Source organism: Scleropages formosus, chromosome 3 (assembly GCF_900964775.1).
Source record: "Scleropages formosus chromosome 3, fSclFor1.1, whole genome shotgun sequence".
Lineage (NCBI taxonomy): Eukaryota > Metazoa > Chordata > Actinopteri > Osteoglossiformes > Osteoglossidae > Scleropages > Scleropages formosus.
In genome coordinates this window covers 7,216,717-7,239,868 of record NC_041808.1, presented here as the reverse complement: position 1 = coordinate 7,239,868, position 23,152 = coordinate 7,216,717, and the positions used below count along the sequence as shown (strand labels likewise).

Genomic DNA, 23,152 nt, shown 5'->3' with positions numbered 1-23,152 from the left:
CAAAATGTATGATTGCAATATAATACTTGAAACTACTAACTTGGAGTTCAGCATATAAAAAAACATGTTATCAATGAAAAATTCTCCGCTGCAAGCTCACTGAGGTCCAGAGCATGAAAAAATACATGTCCTGATTTCAGGGTCTTTCTTACACAATGTGACAGTTACGTTTTCTTTTTGTCGAGTTAATATTTATGAAGTAAGCCAAAATGGCATGTGAGATTTAAAGGTGACACCAGAGAGTAGGTATTAACTTTTAGGGGGGGTTAATTGTGGAGAACTGAATTGTCCTTGTTGGTTTTTGTAGGAAATCCCATTGTCAGAGGTGTTATCTTTGGGACCAGCTACAACTGTCAACCTGTTACCAGAGGGATCAAACCCACACTGTTTTGAGATAACTACAGCCAGTGTGGTTTACTATGTGGGAGAAAACTTGGTCAACTCTGGAAGCAGCATGCCAACCAACAGCAGCGTACTAGTCAGTGGCGTGGGTCAGGATGTTGCTCGCATGTGGGAAATGGCCATTCAGCATGCTCTCATGCCTGTCATCTCCAAGGGCCCATCTCATGCGACGTGCCACAGCCACCACAGTATGTGTTTCTCGAATTTCTTATGAATAAGTTCAATCTTAGTACAATATGCGAAGCTGTGATAAATAAGAGCCATACAGACTCACAATAACAATTTAAACTGGCATTGCACATGTGCAAGTTTGTGGAGCCGATAGGAAATCAGAAGGGAAGTGGGTCTGAAAGAGATGTGTAGGCTCCAGACCAACACAACCTGCCTAGGACAAGTAGTTACTGAAAGTGAATAAATCTGGACTCTGTTATTATACAGTTATAACTTTTAATCCAGCATCTGTGTTATATTGGGTTTACAGTGCATACATTAGTTTTTTCTCAGTGATATTATAGCATTTTTTTTCACAACACCTATTCTTTCTCCAAACATAGTAATGACATGTATATTTTATAAAATCTCTGGAGTAATTTATTATCTGAAAATATCTAACTTACATTTCCTTAACCAACAGAAGATGTCTCTGTTAGTATTTCAGTGTCCAATGCTCAAGTTCAGGAAAATGTGGTAAGTATGACAGCAGGTTTTAAGAATTACATTTCTCATTTAAAAAATAAGGCAACAGCTTACCTGCAGGGAATACAAAGGGTATATTTTTATCAATGGTAATTTCTCTTAATGCTTTGCTGTGGTTTAGCTACAAAGTAGGACTTAATCCTTTATTTTTGGAAAAACAGAGAGGACCACTTAAACCTCATTACCTCACCTCACTTGCATTTTAAAAATAATATGTCTTTGTTTAATCTCAGTTCTTCTGTAAGTCAAATATGAAATCTGAAATATTTAATGAATAAAAATGACAAATGCTACAATATAAAATGGAAGCATAACTGTATAATGCGAATATTTTCTCACAAACTTTTTCACATGGAAACTTTCTAATATTTTTAGACATTTCTGAATTTTAGTTAACCAAACTAAATTTTAATAAACCATTTGCAGATGGAGGTTTAAGTATTACGTTTATATCTAGGGGGTACAAAGGTAAAGTTGAACTGGGCAATAAACAGCAACTGCGGTTTTCAATGACCAAATGGTGTGTCTATATTTGTCTATAGTTTTTTTGATCTCTAAGTACTTTTACATTTATTCATTTAGCAGATGGTTTTCTCCAAAGCAACTTATAATGTTAAGGTTATATTTTACCCATTTATAAAGCTGGGTAATGTTACTGGAACAATTTAGATTAAGTACCTTGATGAGGGGTAATACAGTCGGAAATGGAGCATCAAACCTGCACCCTTTGGATCCAACTCTAACCACTGTAACCTCTGTAACTCTAATCACTGCGCTACTAGCTGTCCACTGAATACCAACAAACAGATGGACATAGTTGGACTCTTTGTTATTCTGAGTAGCAATACCTGAACTTCTAATGAAATTTCTAATTCAGTATTTATTTTTTTCTCTGTTGTCTCATTGAGAGCCACAGTAATTTAATCAAACTACCTTGCAAACTTTAAATTCCAAATGTGTTAAATTAATTTGTAAGAGTAGGATTTCCTAACATTAGCCTTGGTGAGCCATTGAGTGTGTTGGCTTTTCTTCCAACTGAGTTCTTAATTATACTTGATGAAGCTGTTGATTGAATGAGTTACACAAATCATGTTAAATCAAAATCTGAATCCGTATTATGATTTAAACTTTTTTTCAGATATTTTTTCAACATGTACAGTGGCTATTAAAAATATTCAACCCCTTTTGATTTTTTTTTTCAAAATTTTTGCTTATTTTTTCTGGGAATCAAAATTGATCTGGAAATTTTTGCCACAAAATACTCTAATGTGAAAACTGTAAAAAATTGAGTATTTTGAGTCGAAAGGCCATTGCTTCATCAGTTGTTAAATTTGAGTGTACAATTTTGCAGATAATTCTATAAACGCAAATAATAAGATGACGTACATTGTTTGCTATTCCACACCTGATCAATCTAAAGCACATATACAACTCTAAATCACAAGCACTTGTTAAGAAAACCATCAAAATTCCAATGGTAGAAAAGATGGGTAAAATGGATAGCTGGGTGAAAATGTCTATGGAAACAATACTCTGGCCATTTCACAAATGCAGAAGCATGCCAAATGAAAATCAGTGAAGAAAGCTCAAAAGTAATCTCACTTAGTTTGCTAGATCCCTAAAGAACCTGAAGTAAGAATCTATGATCTAAGACCAAGACTGGACCTTTTTCCTATCTGTGTTGATAAGCTCTATACTTGATAGATGCCAAATCGCTTCCATAAATATAGTATCCCTACTCTGAGACATGGGGCAATGGATAATGTGCAGTGGCATAGTGGTGTAGCAGGTAACACTGGTGCCTGAGCTGGTTGTTCAGAGAATCTTGAAGTAACCCTATTACGGTTTTATAGAAACGTAGGTCTTGGAAGACTGTTTTTATTACAGCAGAATAATCATATATCATCAAGCTATATTAGTGCTCTTGTCAAGGCCAGTAAATCTATTAATCACCAACAAGCTCCATCCTAACACAGGGAGCTTGAGTATTGTAAAGAATGAGTGAAAACTGCAGTGTCCAGATATGCTTTTTAATTGACAACTTTTCCTCTGCAGGATATCAGTTCAGTTTATCAGATATTCCCTGATGAAGTTCTTGGCTCTGGTCAATTTGGAATAGTATATGGAGGTAATACACTATGTTATTTACTTTCAAATTGCATAAAGTTTAAATTGTGGCATTTGTAAATAGAGACTCATAGAATTTTTATGAAGCAAGTTGTAGTTTCCAGTAAATATAGACTACACTTAGGTGGAATCCAGTATACAAGAGTTTGACCTGGAATTCACACAGTGATTTGTTATTAAAAATAACTAGTTTTAATTTTATGGTACTTAATGTTTTTATCCAGTACATCTTACAATTTTATCATGATGTCTGGCACTCTCAGGCTGCGTCTTTTATCATAAGCACTCCAGGGTAGGCAACGTGTGTATTAAGAGTATGAGTATCAGACCCTGTACAGGCTTCCCTCTCATTTTGAATGCAGTTTGTTTTTGAAAATCTTGCTCTTTAATTCACTTTAATTACCATTTGTTTCAATGCAAAAAAAAAAAAAAACATATTACTGAGCCCCAAAAGGTTACAGCAAAAATCTCTATCAAAACCAAATCCAGAATATCAGATCTTCTTTGGGAATCTTTAAATCCAGGCTTAAGACCCAACATTTAGGCATAACAAATTTGTATGCTCCATTTTTGTTTAGTTTTATTCTGTTCTTATTTGGCACAGACGGTAGTGCTGGTGTCATCACAGCTCAAGTTTCTCCATGTGTTCTGGGTATCCTTCAGGTACTCAGTTTTCTTTGCACAGTTCAAAGATGTTTCAGGTGAATTTATAGTTCCAGCTGTTCTTAGTGTGCGCATATGTCAATGAAGAAGCACATATGATTGTTGAAATGACTGATGTCCCATCCAGGATGTATCCTGCCTCACACCGTATTTTTCCATGATAGGTTTAAGACCACTGTGATCTTACACTGGACATTAATATAAAAGGATGGATTCTTTCTTCTTTACTATAGTGATTTTTATAAATGTGAATGTTTTTTGTGACCCATATATCTTTTATTTTTGCTATGAAGCTATTTTAAGAAGCTTCTGTTAAATGTATATACAATATGTTATTTTTAGATCATAACCTAATTAAACAGTTCTTTGGAGTAATTACTGTAATCACTTGTAACACTTATATCCCATTTCAGTTGATATTTGTAAAATATCCTTCGTGGTAAAGAAATAGTAAGTAAAAATAACACACAATTTCAGTCATGATAATATGGTCAATTTTTTGCAAATGCTGCAAAACTTTTTTTTTTTTTTAGCTTTTGTCTCACTATTATGACAGATTATGGTTTTATGCTGTAATACAAAAAGTCAAAAGACTTCTAGGAGATGCTAAATAAATGAAATTTGCTGCAGAATCTACTCCACTTGTGGGGGGGTCTTCTTACCGTGTGGTTCTTGATGTCACAGACTTACATTTTGAAATTTATGTAAGGCTTTTTTTCAAAAGTGAGTTGAGAGCTTGTTAAGCGAATATTAGTGTGCAAACTATGTGCCGTAAATCCAAATTCATGGAATATCAGCATTTCTTATGTGAGGGAAGCCATATAAAGCCAGTATGATTTTTGCTGCTCAGCATAATTTTACAGAACTTCTTGGCAAAGAATATACAAAGTATTTTAATGTTTATTTGTTCTATGCATTACATGTTGTATTACAATAGAAACTGTGCAGGGTGTCTTAGATTCCATGAAACCAAAGCATGTTCAATGACTTTGATAAACAAAAATGCTTACTAGTAGTTAGTAGTAGTTACTAGATGTAATTAAAAAAAAAATCAACTGTCTGTTTTTTGTTTCAGGAAAGCATCGGAAAACGGGACGAGATGTTGCCATTAAAATCATAGATAAATTACGATTTCCCACAAAGCAAGAGAGTCAGCTGCGTAATGAAGTTGCCATTCTACAGGTACAGATGCATGCAAAAAGAAAAAAAAAAAACAAGACCATCTGACAAACACAATTATATCTGCAAGCAGCAGTTTTAAGGTCCATGCTGATGCATGATGTTACTCACTGAACCACATTACTGCACATTGAGAAACTGGTCTTCTAGTGTAACACACCTTTCCCTTCCTCCAAAATATTAAATTTGGATTCTTTATTGACAATATAAAATTGAACATACTACCTGCAGCTTGACAAATTGCATATCTCACTGAATCTATACACTTACATTTATTTTTTGAGCAGATAATTTTCTCCAGAGATATGTACAGTGATTACCATATTGTACTTGCTAACACCTTCCAAGCCATCTTAGTGTAAAATTCTCTGTAGTAAACTCCTTACAATCCTTCACCCATTTATACACCAAAGCAATGTAACACACAGATACACACAGACTATGGGCATTTTAGGCTCACTGATTCACCTGAGAAATATTATTGAAACATGGGAGGAAACCAGAGCACAGTGAAACAACCAATACAAAGATGGGCAAATTTAACTGATTTAGAAAACAAAACAATGAATGTTGAGATTTTTGCTGAGACTGAGATGAGACATTGATTTTACACTGACTTTAGTGCATCATTCTAACTTGAGTCAAAGTTAGATTTTTAAGCATTTTAAAGCAATGCAGTGTCTACAACCACCTTTCCCATGCGGAGTCGGGTTGAGCTGCAGCTACCCGGCAATGCAGGGCGCAAGTCCGAAGGGGGAGAGGACACACTCTGGACAGGACGCCAGTCTCTCGCATGGCACCCTAAGCGGGGATTGAACCCCAGACCCACGGGAACAGGCTAAACCTGCCATGCCACTGTGCATTTTAAAGCACTATAAACATTTCTTTTTTTAAAATTTCGATGAATGTTTACTGTGGTAAATGGAGGCTCCCTTCCTATTGCCTTCAGAAATCTTGTATTCAGATTGGAGCAGCATTATGAGCTCTGTGGACACTATATAGCTCTATGTTAGTGAAGTGGAAGTTGAGTGTTCAGACAATGCTGAAGACTCTGCCCCTCACCTATGGTCATCAGGTTTGGAGAGTTACCCAAAGAATGAGATGGTGCATCCAGGTAGCTGAAATGAGGTTTCTCTGCAGGATTGCTCAGCTTATTCTCTGTGACACTGGTAAACTAGAAGAGCCTCAGAACAGACTACTCATCTTGATTGAGAGACATCAGGCGATGTACATAAGAATGCCTCCTGGCTGATTCCCACTGACTGGAAGGACTGAAATTACACTGAAGGAGATGCTTTTAAAAACAAACAAATAAAGACAAATAGACCGAGAAACAAGCATGTTCCACTGGAATGAGACCCTGGGGGCAACTGAGGCAACTTGGCTGACCTGAGAAGACCAGGGGATCCCCTGGGAGGACATAGTAACTGTTGATGGGGAGATGCGTGAGAGTTGATGAGGAAAGGAAGACCTGAGCCTGCCAGCTCAGCCTACTGCCAGTGCGACCCCTGCCAGAAGAAGCAGCAAAAAATTCTGACTAGTTACTCACTAAATTCCTAATTCAACACTGAGATAGAAGAAGAGAAAATGTTAAACAGTTCCAAAATGCTGTGAAAAGCGATGGGCTTTTAAAAAGTAAGGAATAGTCAAGAGTGTGGGAGCAGATCTGATTTTAAGTGAAAGCTCATTCCACAGCTTGAAAGCATGGAAAAGAAATGACTGATCATTTCTAATGTGTCTAGAGTGAGAAGGAAATAAGTTGTCAGAGGCAGAACTGAGATTACATAGTGGATTATGAGAAGAGATAACATAAGAACTTGAAACTTTGAGAAACATCGAAGAGCAAATTGGATGAAATTTAATGTACAAATGTTTCTCTCACAGATAAACTTTCTACTATTAATGTAATAAAATCAATCCAAATTAATTTTTTTTTCAGAGGAAATTTTGTTTATGTGGGAGGTGGTCTTCCAAAGTACAGTATAAATGGTAGAAAATGCAATTGGCAAAGGTAAAGTCCTACATGCTGAAAAACCGTAAATCAGATTTAGTAGTTGGCCTGTGTATTTGGAATGGAAAATCTGATGAGAATCATCTTCACTTGTGCTGTGCTCCTGTTGAACTGCCCTGAAAACTTAAAAAATAAAAAAAAAAATCAGTTGCTGCCTTTTGACTCAAAGGACCGAGGTCTGAATCCTGCTTACTGCAGCAAGAAGTGGAACCAGGGCCATTGATTGGAAAGCGACTGCTCTAACCACTATTTTACCTTTGGCTGACTATATGTCATTCAGAAGGGTTGATCTTCAATCTTATTACTGCTTAAGCCTCTATGTTCAAACTTTTTTTAACAACCAATGAAATATTGTTGGGATAATGACTCCTTTAAAGCAACTGGGTCTGTGAGAGCATAACAGCAACAAGTCATGACAGCTCTATTTTCTGAATTGACACTTTTAGGATTAGGGTATGCACATTTAAGTGGAACATATAAAAATAGATCAGAGTTTAGACAGTAAATACCATATTTCTGTTTTATTTTAATAAATAAATTTGATCTGATCCAAATATTTATGCACAGTAATGTATTAGACAAATTCTTTGTGTTAGCTGAATAAAGAAACACTTAGAAGCTGAACATTTATGCTGATTGAGTGATATTTGTTAGTAGTAACATCTTTTGTATTTATTTTTTTCCTATTAAATTTGTTATCCAATGTATGAAATGCAGTCTGTGTGAGACAAATAAGAAAAAATCTTGTCTAACCACATTTCCCGTGTTTCTTAACTTATTGTCACTACATGCAGAACCTCCACCATCCTGGGGTTGTTAACTTGGAGTGTATGTTTGAGACGCTGGAGCGTGTATTTGTTGTCATGGAGAAGCTCCATGGAGACATGCTGGAGATGATCTTATCGAGTGAGAAAGGGAGACTGCCAGAGCGCATAACCAAGTTCCTTGTCACCCAGGTACACTCTATGAGCATGGGTACAAACCCAAACATACCTCTGTTGCCTTGGCATTTTATGAACAATGATTCTGTTATAATGACTTAAATACTTTTCACAAAACTTTATCAAGCTGGCTAAATACTGAAATTTATTACTCATTTCAATGTAATAGTTCTATCGTACATGGTTTTCCCATATTATAATTTATTTTTCTTACCAAAAAGGCTTAAATTTTGCTCAATATTGCAACATAATTTTACATTACATTTAAAATTTTTTGCTAGTTATCCCTTCCACCAGAATGAAATCCAATACTTGATCTGTTTTAAAATTCAGCAGCCATTAAAATACAGGGAATTATTAAATGTATTGTTTTTTTTTTTTTAGATTCTTGTAGCACTCCGTCATCTTCATTTCAAGAACATTGTACACTGTGACCTTAAACCAGAAAATGTACTCTTAGCATCTGCTGATCCCTTTCCCCAAGTAAGTATACAGTATGTGTGAATGTATGTGTACTGTCAAAAATTAACTGTAAGAGTCCCATTTCATTTTGGTTATTGACAGTTTATATATAAAAATATATACAGATTTCAGTTTTGAGTTTATATCAGTACTTATGCTGATTTAACATCTCTATATGAGATGTCTCTTGTGTTTTAGTTTAGGACGGCTTCCCGGAATTAAAGGTGAAAACCTGAAAAGCTGAGAATTTGCTTTGGTTGACAGGTGAAGCTTTGTGATTTTGGCTTTGCCCGTATTATTGGTGAAAAATCCTTCCGACGTTCTGTGGTGGGCACTCCAGCATACCTTGCCCCAGAGGTCCTGAGAAACAAAGGCTACAACCGCTCTTTGGACATGTGGTCAGTTGGGGTTATCATATATGTTAGTTTGAGTGGCACCTTTCCTTTCAATGAAGATGAGGACATCCATGACCAAATCCAGAATGCTGCCTTCATGTACCCACCTAACCCCTGGAAACAGGTTTCTCAAGAAGGTGGGTCTTACTTTGTGCAATACCTGAAAGATGTTCTGTATGTGTTGCAGCCTGCTGTATACAGACTTAATTCAATGCTATATATCTGTGTTTAGCATCTTTGCCAACTGGTAGCCTCAGAGGGCTTAATATAGTCCCAGACAAAAAAGTCTGAGTACACCTGTTGAATCTTCTAAACCATATTCCTTGGGTTTGTAAAGCTATTAAGGTAAAGTGTGGCTTATTGGGGCACTGGACTTTAGATTTAGAGGAGAATATTTAGAGAAAACATCAGGTCAAGTGGCTGTCTCAACGCTTCAAGTCTGGTTTAGTAAGTGATCTTCCACATGCCAAGAAGCTGAAACAGTAAAAGAGCATAGTTCTGAATTCAGAAAAATTCATCCTAAACATGTCTAAAGAATAGATATATATATATACACTATTGTAGACATAATGACTAATAGACAACATCAGCATGTGCAGAAGCACAAGCAGCTATAGAGTTGAAAGTTGCTGTGTACGAGGACAATGGTATGCCATTTATCGCTATTTTTTATTGCTACGAAGAGGGCCTAAATATGTAAATATACATAATTAATTTTGAGTTAACTTTTTTCTGTCAATGTCTGCAAAGAAACCGCTCAAGGATAACACAGAGAACAAGAGACAGCAACCTAATTTACTTCATGAGCAAGATATCAGAGAGATATTTACCAAATTACATTGGTATTCTGTGTTCTGAAACTTCAGGCCTTCTGTTTCTGGGACCTTAAGACCTTCTGATTCATTGAATACAGTTCTCTGAGTAAACATTTCCCATGTTTGTTTTTGGAATCACCCTTCCAGAAAATAATCTGGTTGCAGAAAAACTTCTTGTGTGAATATTGTTCAGCACAATATCATTCATCATCATGTTTTACCAGTGCATGTCATTTTATGGGTCTTTTCACAACACACTGTGTAGGAGAAATGTGTATTGGCTATAGTGATGGGAAACGCTCACATTAATATAAACCTTGTGCAGTTATACATATAATGGGTCCTAGTGTTACCATTTTCAGTTTTTCTTTTTTAATTACTTCTGTGTTTATCAAATCTGTTTACTGCTAAGCAAACTCAACCAGTGTTTCCATACCTAGCTGATAGCTGGCAGTAAAACGTACCAAAACAAAGTACGAATGTGAGATGAGATTGATTCATCTCACTTCTATAGTTTTTTTACAGTTTGTGTCTTGTGCTTTTGAGTGTTGGCAAGACGGTGAACATTGCACATGTAAATGGGATAAATCAGTTAACAGCTGGCACCAAGCAGCAGTTTGTGGAAATGACATATTTTCATTAATCTTAAATTTTAATGTTGCTCTAAGTTAATTAAAATGTTAAAATGTTTTACAGCATATTATGTATTTTAGCTATATCCTGGTCTTTTACAGAACCTACCTAGTGAATATTTCTACTTATTACCCTTATACATTTACATTTATTCATTTAGCGGACGCTTTTCTCCAAAGCGACGTACATCTCAGCGAAAATACAATTTGTGCATTACATTAAGAGAACGAGACATAGCTGCAGATTTGTGATTCTTAAGTAAACCTAGTTTGTTACTTTCCACTTGATGCACCAATGTTCATCGCTTGAGTAGGTGCATAAAACGCAGGATAGATGAATCCTGATAGTCTTCGTACATTTTTTTTAATAAGGTACACAAACATTCACATACATTTTATTGATTGCATGGGTAATAAAGTAAAATGAAAAAGCCCAGATATTAACGAACATTGCATAAGCTTATATTGGTTAATTGAACTAGAGATTTTGCAGATATATTTACTGCTTTCAATTACTTTAAAGCAGGCAGTGTTAATGTTTCAAATAAACAATAACGAAAGATAAGAAAAAAATAAAAGTCCTGTGATGGACTCATGCCCTATCCAGGTGTTATTCTGCCTCAAGTGCTGTATTTCCTGGATAGGGTCTAGAATACAGCAATCCTACAAAAGACAAGCATTTGATGAAAAGTGAGTAAATAAATTAATGCCTTGCACCACATATTTAATTCATTGTAACTTTATCTGAGGTTTTCAAAGAAACTTCCTCCTGAAAAAATTGAGGTTATATTCATATTATTAAGCCGTTACTGTCTGTAACTTGGTAGAAGTGATTTTTGATTTACAAACAAATCAAACTGGGTTTGTAAGTTGAAGACACAATATAAATTTATATTTCTGTGTTTTGAATTAAGTATATAGTTTCTTTAGGGTGTTCAGGTTTGCAACTGGCATCTGGTGTTTCTGAGTGCCAGTTATCAATAACTGGATGACAAACTGTGGACATGCATCATTGGTCAGCAACTGAAACTGAATGGGAATTGCAGTTATTTCATGTAGTTGGAAGTTAATGAAATTATTAAAATAAGGATTAATGCAATTTATAAATTCTACCCATTTATAAAAATTTAACAGAACATAACCATCAAATAAATCAAAGGACATTGCTTTTAAGGTTAAAACGTGGGTGTACACAGGGCCTACATCACATTGAAACTGCCATTCTTAAAAGACTATTCTTCTGTACAACTCTTTAGTCTTTCACATCAAATTCTATGTCTTTACATGTACATTCCAAGCATTTTCCTTTTTCTTTAAAAGTATGTTTTTTTGTAGCACCACACACCATGGTTTCATTTAAAATTAAATTGTTTAAGTCAGTGTTTCAATAAACATAGCTAAACCTCAGCATCTCAAAAAGTGTGTGCACTATGCAAATATTAGGCAGGTTAAATCACAAAATGTTTATATAAAAGATGCTCACTGTAAGTCTTTTTTTACTTGCAGCATGCTAGAAGTATTTAATGAGCTGCCTTGTACTTAAAATGAACCCATAATGCATTTGATGACACTGTTTACAGATTCATACTTTTTAATTACAGCTGTGCCACAAAACAGTACGAAATCTTGCAAATGTCAGTTTGCCATATATCTTCTGAATTAATTAAATAAAAATGAACATTTTTGGAGAGGGATTTTACTTTATTGTAGCTATTCTGTTAGCAACTATGTGCAATTGAAATGATTTTTAATATTACAGAGGGTCATTATGCTCAACAGTAAGTGTGTGATCCTTTAACTGTTCGGTTTTTTGCCCTAGTATAGCTTTGTCCAGCTTTCTCTGAGTAAACTTTGACAGCTTTTTTTTTTTTTTTTTTTTTCCCAGCAATTGACCTCATTAATAATTTGCTCCAAGTCAAAATGAGGAAACGCTATAGTGTTGACAAGTCCCTTAGCCACGCCTGGCTGCAAGTGAGCCTCATCACCCTTTTCTTTGTACAGTGGCTGTACCTTGGGTCAAGTGATATATGTTGAACTGTGTTTTATTGCACAGATGAAAGTGTATAGGTTAAAAAAAAAGTAAAGGATCTCATTGGAAAGAAAGACCCTGTTATTTTCAACTGTCATCTTCTGTACTAAAGATGATTTCTGAGTCTCATTTCATTTAAATTAAATAACTTTACATAAACAGGTAAATAAAAAAAATGGTAAAAATATAGAAAACATTAAAACTTCCATTTGACTATATGAAAAAAGTATATTTAAACATTTTAAATCATACTCTGATTTATGATTTATTCTATCACCATGTTGCATGTAGCTATACAGAATTCAAGAGCTCATAACCCTTAAATAGAACACATTAAGAAATATAATTTTCAAATACTCTAAATATGAGTCAGAATTAAATTTAATTGGGGGAAATTGTTAGTTAAAGGTTCATTGAAATTAAATAAATTGTTTCTTTAGAAAATAGGAATTTATATTAGTTAAAATTTTCCACTTCTAACATAATCTAGGTAGCTAATGTATGTGACAGCAGGTTTGTGATATATAACAAAGTAGTGATATTAAATTAAATACATTTTTCCTGCATTAGTTGATCCTTAATACCATTTGATCATCATCTGAGTTATAATAATAAACAACCAGAACCTGATAAGTCTAACAAGGCACATTAATTTGTGCATTTTTATGTCTATATTGAGCACATTACTAAATATTCACTGACTGTACTCAAATTATGTACATAAAGATGCTTTGACATATATTCAGGGACTGCTTTAATTTAAGCATCTGTTCATAAGCTACAGTATTCTAAATTTAATCATTTATAAAATATACCATCAACTAAGCATTTTTTCAGACTGAACTGACTGTCACAGTGAAACAAATTTATGTATAGAGAATCTAAATTGGTCTGTAAAGAAAAAAAAATCTTTCTCCATAGAAACACGAGTTTCAAAAACGATCAGTGCTGTATAGTCTTCAACAATCAATTTCATACGTTTGCATGTTAAGATATAAAGTTTCAATGATGTAACTTAATGCTATTTTGTCTTTGGAGTTAAATTTTGTGTCTCACTTTGTTTATATGTATAATAGGACTACCAAACATGGCTAGACCTGAGAGGCCTGGAGTGTAAGGTACAGGAACGATACATCACCCATGAGAGTGATGACCCACGCTGGGAACACTTTGCTGAGCAGCATGGATTGCAATACCCAGCCCATCTTATTGACCCTTACGCTAAAACTTGTGATGGATGGAGGTCTGAAGAAGAAGAGATGAAGACATTGAGCGACAGAGTCAGCATTCTCTAACCAGCAACATATAACAGATTCTAATTTGTAGGCATTACTGACCTCTCACCAAATTTCATTGCCAGTAACTGGATAGTTATGCATTATTGAACCTTCTGACCTCTAAACCTGTCATTACTATTACTTTCTGCCTGCAACTGAATCACTCTCCCCTCTATATATGCCATGCCCTATCCCGAGTGAATGCCTGGGCAGAGATGGATACCTCTAACATAACAGTAAAAGATTCACTTTATAACCTAACAGCCTTTCTCTGCCCTTCACTGTGCTAAACGTCTGACCTCAGCTGCAACTTAAAGTAATTTTAAAGCCATTTTTATAATTATGAAGACTTCAGCACACAAATACATAGATGAAGGAAATTATTTAAATATTTTGTGGAAATTATACTATTGTACAGAAGGGTCAAAAAAGTATAACAGAAATATTTTGCACTTAAATGTTTTTCTTCTTGAAGATGGCAGGGACTAACAGTATTGTCGAAATGTAATATAGTAAAATGTCAAGAAGGATGTGTCACCCCTCCTTCCAAAAAAACAAGGACATCGTATTGCAAATGCAAAAGGTTCTTGAATCTATTTGCAAATTTAATATGTATATAGAAATGTATTATGGTAGGTATGCTAAAGGAAAAGTTCTCCCCTTTACAATGTATGTAATAAAAATGATTGAGTTTCTCTATAAATTACTCATGAAAATGTATTTAAGCTATTTAGTACAATTTTAAAGAGGTTTCCAATAAGGTTTTTAAATCCAAAAACATTTTTGCAGAACCAAAAAACATCAAACCTTGCTTTACAATTTCAGCTAATGCGCATTTTTGTCAAATGCTTACCTAAATGCCTTAGTTGTCTGTTCAGTACAGTAGTACATCTGTTATCATGTGCCACTGCTTTTCTTACTAAGCTATACCTCAGTCAAGGTTAAGCAAGTTGTCAGAATGTGCCTGTGTTTTAAAATTGCTGCTGTTTTTAAGTTCCATTGGTATATCCGTTGGTAAAAAAAAAAAAGAGAGCTGTTATACATAAAGCTGTACATTCACCTATACATAATATAATGGCAAAAATACATATAGTATTATGGAAACGCAGACAATTTTAACCGTATCTGACACTTATAGTATGAGTGAAATAGAACTGACATTTTTGTAACTGATTTGAGAACTTTTTACTGACATTTTTACTGTTAAATATTAATCACATGTCACCTAATGACTGACAAAACATTTTCTGTTTCAGCCCAATGTCTATGTATTGTCAAATAAAAATACATACTCTATTTTGTTGAAATCACTCATTTATTTTAATGATTTCATTCTTCTGTGTAACTAAAACACCAAAGTTCTTTTTTTTACATATGGTAAAGAATGCTGGCTTTCTTCAATCTCTTTGTGGTTTGTCATCTAGTTTTTCAGAAATTACCAAAACCATCAGAGCAGAAAATCACTCAAAATAATAAAGAACCATCTTCACATATAATGGGAATGTACACCATAGCCGTGAAAATATTACCAGTGTAGTGGCCAATTTATAATGTTGTCAAAGTCCTCTGTGTTCACACAAGAGTCTTAATGGAACAACTCCATCCTGTCGAGCAGACTGTTGTTTAACTATGGTAATACCACTGTTGATACGGGACTGTTTATCAGCTGACTCAATTTTGCGCCCACCATGCACTTGTTAACACACAATGTTATGTTGTATGCTGACAAAGTGTTACAAAACATTTTTAATTTTTGTAAGACAATCATAATGCAAAAACTAACAGAGGACTGAAAGGAGACTACTGAGTGGATTTCATTGAACATAACTAGCCACTTGAATGTAAAAAAGATGGCATTCCTTGGTAGATTGTTATACAGCATTGTCTGATCTCTGACAAACTTTATAAATAATTCATGACAAACACTATGGGGCAGCTGATAATGGTAGTGCTTAGAATGAATGAATGAGTAAATGAATGTAGTGCTGCTACCTTTGGATTTGGAGATTGCCAGTTCAAATCTCACCTAGTGCTGTAATACCACTGAGCAAGGTAAATTCACACACACGTTGACTGAAACCACTTGTCCCGAATGGGGTTGTGGCGAACCGAAGCCTAACCTGGCAACACAGGGCATAAGGCTGGAGTGGGAGGGGAATCACCCTGGAAGGGACGCCAATCTGTCACAAGGCACCCCAAGCGGGACTCAAACCCCAGACCCACCAAACAACAGACACAGACCAAACCCGCTGTGCCACCATACCCCTGCAAGGTAAATTGCTGCAGTAAAAACTATCCTGCTGTATAAATACGTAAATAGTTGTTGGTAACTTAATATTGTAATTTGCTATGCAGAAAAGTGTCAGGCAAATGGATAAATGTAAAACCACATAACAAATGATCTCACAACTGAAATGTCCTTTGATACAGAGGAAAATGTTACATATTTTCTCATGAAGAAAAAAACAAAATTATCAGTTATTTCATTTACTTGACTTTGACATTTCTTTTTAAAACAATATAAGTTGTTAAGCTACTTCCAATGATTTTTTTTTTCCATTGCTGTAGCTTGGCAGTTTTTACTGTAACAATGTAAGGTAAGTTCCTCACTCAAGGGTATTACAGTAAGTGGTGGAATTCAAACCTGGGTCCTTTGAGTTCAAAAACTACAGCTTTGGACAGTGTGCTATTTTTCAAACTATTCTTTAAAACAATGTACAGCTCAGACTAAATGAAATTGTATTTTAGAACAGTGAAATAAAATTGTACTCACCTGAAACTGGGAATTCAATGAAGACCTGCAATAAAAAGAGAAAATCCTGGAAGAAACCCTTACAGGGTCTTGAAGATCTACTCCTAAATCAAACAATTCCTTGCCACAGCAGCCACACAGTGACTTAGCTCCAGAGTCTCAGTCACTACAACCACATATACGTAAGTGTAGCAATGGCAGTCCAATATGAGAGACCCCCTGATGTAAAGGATTTTTCCTTCACTATAAATAATATTTGCTAACCATCCCTCAACATTCAGGCCAGAAATGGCAGAGGTTGCAATTACAATGTCCCCACTCACACAAGCACACAAGCAAGGTGCTAGATCGAGCTACTTCAGTTAGAAATACAAAGGGGACAGATGTTTCTTCTCTGGACCACAGCCATGTTTGGGGAAATTGGAATTTGAATCTTTAGCACCAGCGATACACTCAGGATATGGACCCAAACTCATAATGGAAATAACCTGCTGGGATGACTCTTGAACACTAAACCAAGTGGTTAACATATTATTCTGCCAGTTTAAAAACACTATTTACTCTCTTCTCACAGTTCACTGCATGGGACATGTCAGAACAAATGAAACATTAAAATCATTTAATGGAAGGAGTGAACCAATACTGTGAATAAACTGAATCCCCACTATTTTTGTTGAATCAAAACCTTGAAATTTGTTGAATGGAATTCATATAATTTCTGCTTCTTTTTGACTGAAAAGTTTGGCCATTTTATAGTAGTGCTCAGTTGTGGTTAAATGCAAGAATCATAAAGCATCCTTAACCTCCTCCATTGATTCAGTCAACTTTAGATCAGCTGAATGTTAATGTTATTTTTTACCAGGTTGGATTTGCAAAATGCCTACAACATCAACAGGATAAGGAGGAGAAGTTAATGGAAGACTACCTTCAGCACAACTTTAGGCCACTATGAATATCTGATCATGCCTTTCGGGTTGGCCAGTGCTCCCTCGGTATTTCAAGGTCTTTTCCTAAAGGTGCTGAGAGACATGATTATTTGATAGGTCTGGGTACACATAAATGACATCAACATATCCAGATTTCATGGGGTGTACAGTTCCACCAGGAGAGGGCATTTGCTAATTTTTGTGCTGCAGTAAATTTTACAGATATTAACTTAGCTTGGTGAAGGGGAATTTCCATACAGCGCTATAATCCTCTGATGAAAATTTAGGTGCTGGATGGCCAGGGTACAACCCCATGTCAAGTGGAATATATAACTGAATTTTTTAAAGTGGATATGTTTAATTTGGAATTCATTGGTTTTTTTTGTTTATTTAATAGGTACCTCTTAAGCAGACTGGTGGAGCTGCTATTTTTATAAACCTATAACATCAGAATACTTACAAATTAATGATGATAAGGGACTGGAAAAATTGGAGGGCTGATTTTACTGTTTCTATGTGTTTTATGAAGTTTCAGTAAAGCCTTTTGGGTTGGCTAATGTTCCCTCTGTGTTTAAGGAATTTAGCATGAGACTTGTAGATATAATTAGTAGATCATTTGTCATATATGATATCTTCATATATATTCCAATTGTCATGAGAAGCCTGCCACATCAGTTGTTGTTAGAACATATATTCTTTATTAAGGGTGAGAAGTGTTTATTGCATCAGGATGCATTCTCATTTTGGAAGTATTTTTTTGCTCTTACTAGTAAAAAAGCAACATTTTTGGGGACTTGTGAATCTGTATAAATTAATTCAGGGGTTCAGTTCTGAGCACTCCTCTCTCACTGAGTTAATTTTGAATGCCTCATGGCAACTCTTCTGGACAACAGCTGTGATACAAGTGTTCAATGACCTTTAGCATTGTTTTACATCTCTGCCCATACTAAAACATAATGACTCTTTTTAGGCAGTTTTAGGTGGAAAGAGATGCATCAGATCTAGTTGCAGGGCAGGTGTTACCTCATTGTCATTTTTCTCCACTCTGACTTCTTACATACACATTTTTCTGACATACACTATCCCCAGTAGAGCAAAACTGTGATACATGGAATAGAGAGCTCTTAGCCATAAAGCTGGGTTTGGAAGGGTGAAGCTGCTCATAGTACTCACTGACCATAGATTTTGGAGAATTTGCAATATACACAGAGATTGAACCCTACACAAGCAAAGTATTTTTTTTTAAAACACGGTTCAGGTTTTCAGTGACCTACAGGCTCGGGTCAAGAAAGAACAAAGCTGATGCACTCTCCGAAATTCCTTGATGATGTGTTCTTACAGACACTATTTTGCTTGTCTCCTGTACTTTTGCACACATCTGGTAGGCCTTGATAGATTATGAGATATGAAATCTACCAAACTCCAGGAACCAAGGTCCAGAAATCAACCCACAGGGAAAGAATATGTTCCATCCCTCCACTGGGCACAGTTGTTCAACTGGGTGACCAGGTATCCAAGCACAGGTCATTCAGGCATGAGCAAAACATTTCACATCTTACAAAAAGTTCTGGTGACCAATCATCAGTCAGTATATGACTGATTTTATGCAATGTGTACCACTTGTGCAGAGTGAAAAATCTCAGATTCCAGAAGGAAATGTGATCATCTTATTATCTCCAACAAACTCTACTGTAATTTATCACTGGACTTTATCACTGATTTTTCACTGTTTGAGGGTCATGCTATGATAAAGTGGTTATAAACTTATTGTAAAATATATCAGATCTAAATGACCTTCTGTATTTGGAGGGATGTGACCTAGAACACCTTGACCCTTTCACTTACCAAGGAGTTTCACCACAACCATCCATATCACCCAGCCCAGCACCTGAATGACCATCATCCCAGTATTTGACAGTCACCAACTGGAGCTTTTTGTCTTTGGGGGGACTGTCTCAAAGCCATCTAACAGTACTGTGGGTGAACAACAGAAGTCCCCCTATTCAGAATAACAATCACCTGTTCAGACACCTGATCTGTGTTTGTTAATCTTAACTCTAAAAATGGGTCTTGAATGTGTCTCCTTTCATTACAAGGGCTAAGTCATCAGCTCTCATGTGAAAATCCCTTCATGTTCATATCTGTCATGACCCTGTTCCTAAGCTCCTATGCCCATATTTTCTTGTAACTTTTGTCCAGACTTGAAGATCTGCATCATTATCACTATACATAAACGCTGCACTTGAAATCACCTTGTCATTGTAACAGCTAAGAAAAAAAGAGAAATTAAGACAGGGGCAAATACTTACAGTTACAAAAAGGGTAAAACTGATGATGCCCAAATTGCTGGTTTTACTCTCACAAAAGTTGAAATTATTTCATGTGCTAAGGAGAGGATTTGGAAATTCAAAAAAGCATATTCCAAACAATAAAAAACAGCCTTGCAAAAAGAGTAACCATAGTAACAGGTATAAATGAATACTTGACAGTTAGATACAAACACATGCTTTACATTGGATAAAATGGAAACGGAGGTCAAAAAGAGATTTATGTGAGTTGGAATCAGGTAGAGTCCATTTTGAAATTGATTGTAGAAACAGACACATTGTTTTATGTTACATGATACATGAAGTATGCATGAAATGCTGTGTAAAATGTTGTTATTGAACTGTTATTTTCTTGTACTTTAAACAGAAGGTGGATTTTAAGGCAGTGATGTTATCTGGTCTGTGGAACAGCTGAAGGAAGAGCCTATTGTATACAGTAGCTTCAGTTCAGAGGGAGAAAGGAAGAACAGAGGAGAGAAAATGTGAAGGAAGGGTATTGCTGTATTGTCATTGTTGTTGTGGAAGTCCTAGGGTGGTATATAGTCATTGTTGCAATATTTGCACCTTTAAATAGAGCACTGGGATGTTTGCTGAAGGAAATAAACTTTTGTGGATCCACACCAACCTCACATTCGCTTCATTTCTTAACCAATCGAGTTACAACTATGCTTTGTTCTATTTTTCTAGCAGCAAGTAGAACTTACACATTGCTATAAAAATGTAATATTTTCACCTGGCACACATGTTTAATAAAAGTACAGTTGGTGCAAAAATGATGCCAATTGCAGTAACATATTCACATTAAATTAGATAATGCTTGGTTTTCGCTGAGCTAGAATTTGATGTGATAGAACTTAGTCCTCCAAACTGTGCAATCCACAGCTGCACTAACAGCTCCTAGCTCTTCCCTGAGTGATCACTGAAGAAGTGTTAAAATGACTCACACCCTTTTCATGCTACCCTGGTGAAACAAAGGAGTATATTTAGCAATAGAGTAGCAAGTATTGGCTGACAGATTTTATTTTTGCTTAAAATACAGATAGAGTTAAAGCCTTCATTGAAATGGTCTGAAAATTAATATTTAAATATTTCTAGTCTGAGGGGGGCGTGGTGGCGCAGTGGGTTGGACCGGGTCCTGCTCTCCGGTGGGTCTGGGGTTCGAGTCCTGCTTGGAGTGCCTTGCGATGGACTGGCGTCCTGTCTTGGGTGTGTCCCCTCCCCCTCCGGCCTTACGCCCTGTGTTGCTGGGTAGGCTCCGGTTCCCCGTGACTCTGTATGGGACAAGCGGTTCAGAAAATGTATGTATGTATATTTCTACTCTGTGCATGACCTAATGGGAAGGTGACAGAGAATATAGAGAAAGTACACTGAAGTACATGGAAAACTACCTTAAGAGTCTGTATTGGCAATTTTGTTCCCAAGCTATTTTACTTAGTTATTTTTAGGCTACTCCAGTTAATTATCTAATTTCATCCCAACAACTCAAATTTAATTCATGAAACAAGTTGGGAGGTGGCTTTCGAGAAATAACCCTTCTATTTCCATTATTATTTTCACTCATTGACAAACATTCAGTCTTCTATATGTTTAAGTGTAAAACTGAAAAGTGCATATTTAATTACAATCAATTAACAACCAAATCTTGTTACATTTTTTCAATTGTTTGCCAACGCAGCTTACATCATTAAGCTTCTTACCACAACATAATTATTCATACAGCTGAGTAAATTCTTCGTTCAGAGGTACTACAGCAGGAGGTGGGATTCGAACCTGGGTCCCTCAACTGGAATGCAAAAATTCTACACATTATGTTACTAGCTGCCCCCTTGTTGCTTCTAGATTAAATCTGTAAGGAAGTTATTTTTACTGAGGACTTGTTTCAATATAATTTCATGTCTTTAAAAAATGTAAATAAACAGAAGTCTGACAGTATTTTTTACAAGACACAGTCAAAAGCTGAGAACACAAAAACAGGCCTATGTGTGATGGAGAATGTGATGGATGACTTATCTCATCCTCATTGTCCCTTCAGCGACACCTATGGTGAGTTGGGTGCCAGCAGGGCAAATCGGGCAAATGTTGCTGTCCTTGTAAGTGTTTTACGTGTTCCGATAAAGCCTCCAACCCAAAGACTGAAAAGAAGCAGGTGGCTCACAGCATGCACGTTGGAGATTTGTGTCGGCTTTCACCACTCTCAAGTTGGCGTGGGTGTCCTGCTTCAGCATAGAGATTTCTCTATGCCTGAATTGGTCAGATAAATAAATAAATCATACATACATGCACATAATGGACATGCAAAAGTATCAAATAAAAAAAACTATTTTAATTGTTAGAACACCTAAGTCAGCACATGATTTGATCTAAAACTATACTTTTCCACTTGCAGTTGAACAAGCAGATACTTTATATTAGCAAACGAAGAAGAGAACAAATTCACTTTACTTTTAGGTTAGAAAAGAAAGGTGCATTCATGTTTAAATGTTAAACAATATTGTTCCAATACTGTTGCTGAACTTTTAGGATTTGCTCAATAAATAAGACTTCTGCTTTAATACGCATTATTGTGTACCTTGATTTTGTAGTGGAAGAAGCCAGACTTTTTAAATGGAGAAGTGATGTGAATTATTGAATGAAAGGTCAGAAAATTACATGCCCATGAGTTTTTGGCCAGTAACCCCTATTTTCCATGTGACGTTTCTACCCTTGCCAACATAATCTTTTCACTTATATACAGACTTCTGTCATTAATATAATTACACCAAGCAGTAATATACAGGTATCTCCCTCATTGAAAAGATTTCACTGATTTACTATCCGATCAGTCCATTGTTATGTCAACAAATCTCCAATGACAAAACCATTGAGTTTACCTCAACCAGTGGCCGCAAAATACACATCTGATCTTCTCATGTCAGCTTATGCAAGTTAGTCAAAGTAATTTAATTATATCTTTAATTTTAGATGCTTTTCTCAAAATCTACACTTCATCTAGTTTTTTTTTTTTTTCTCTATGTTACACGGGCTGACTTTGCATTTAAAAACAAGGCTTCCAAATAGGCTTAGCCATATTCACCCATGTATGCCCGATGACGTCACAATGATAAAAATAATTTGTTAATCTTATTTTAGGATAGATATAATTTTAAAATACATATATTTTTTACGCGTTAATATAACACATTACTTTTTCCAGAAACATTTTCTGCTAACTTTAGATGACATCAAATTTCAAACACTGAGTATTATATTATCAAAAAATTGTTCACAACAAATGTAATATGCAAACATTGATATATATATAATATATATCAATTGATGTATATTATTGGCAATTTATTCGGTTAATGGGAAACTGAAAAACTATCAATGGGAAGGCGATGTTTCAGTTGCCTCCTTGACAAATAAGTTGACTTTTCAAGACATTTCAAGACATTTATTCTCAAGCCTTCAAGGTCATTCCTTTCTCTGTACTGTGTTACTCTAATGTAAAATATAAGCCTTTCGTAAACTAGACACGT

The 23,152-nt window shown here is 35.5% G+C and overlaps 1 protein-coding gene across 2 annotated transcripts in view; it reads left to right on the top strand.

Annotated features, from left to right (window-relative positions):
• The window catches only part of prkd1 (protein kinase D1), a 57,413-nt gene extending 43,308 nt beyond the window's left edge, over positions 1-14,105 (top strand). For both annotated transcript variants that reach the window (XM_018734723.2, XM_018734724.2), the window contains 9 exons: positions 308-590; positions 1,037-1,089; positions 3,154-3,226; positions 4,964-5,070; positions 7,873-8,034; positions 8,404-8,502; positions 8,746-9,013; positions 12,209-12,294; positions 13,429-14,105. In XM_018734723.2, coding sequence (XP_018590239.2) covers positions 308-590; positions 1,037-1,089; positions 3,154-3,226; positions 4,964-5,070; positions 7,873-8,034; positions 8,404-8,502; positions 8,746-9,013; positions 12,209-12,294; positions 13,429-13,647 — 1,350 coding nt within the window. In that variant the 3' untranslated portion in view covers positions 13,648-14,105. The remainder of the gene's footprint in view (positions 1-307; positions 591-1,036; positions 1,090-3,153; positions 3,227-4,963; positions 5,071-7,872; positions 8,035-8,403; positions 8,503-8,745; positions 9,014-12,208; positions 12,295-13,428) is intronic.
• Positions 14,106-23,152: the final 9,047 nt, after the last annotated feature.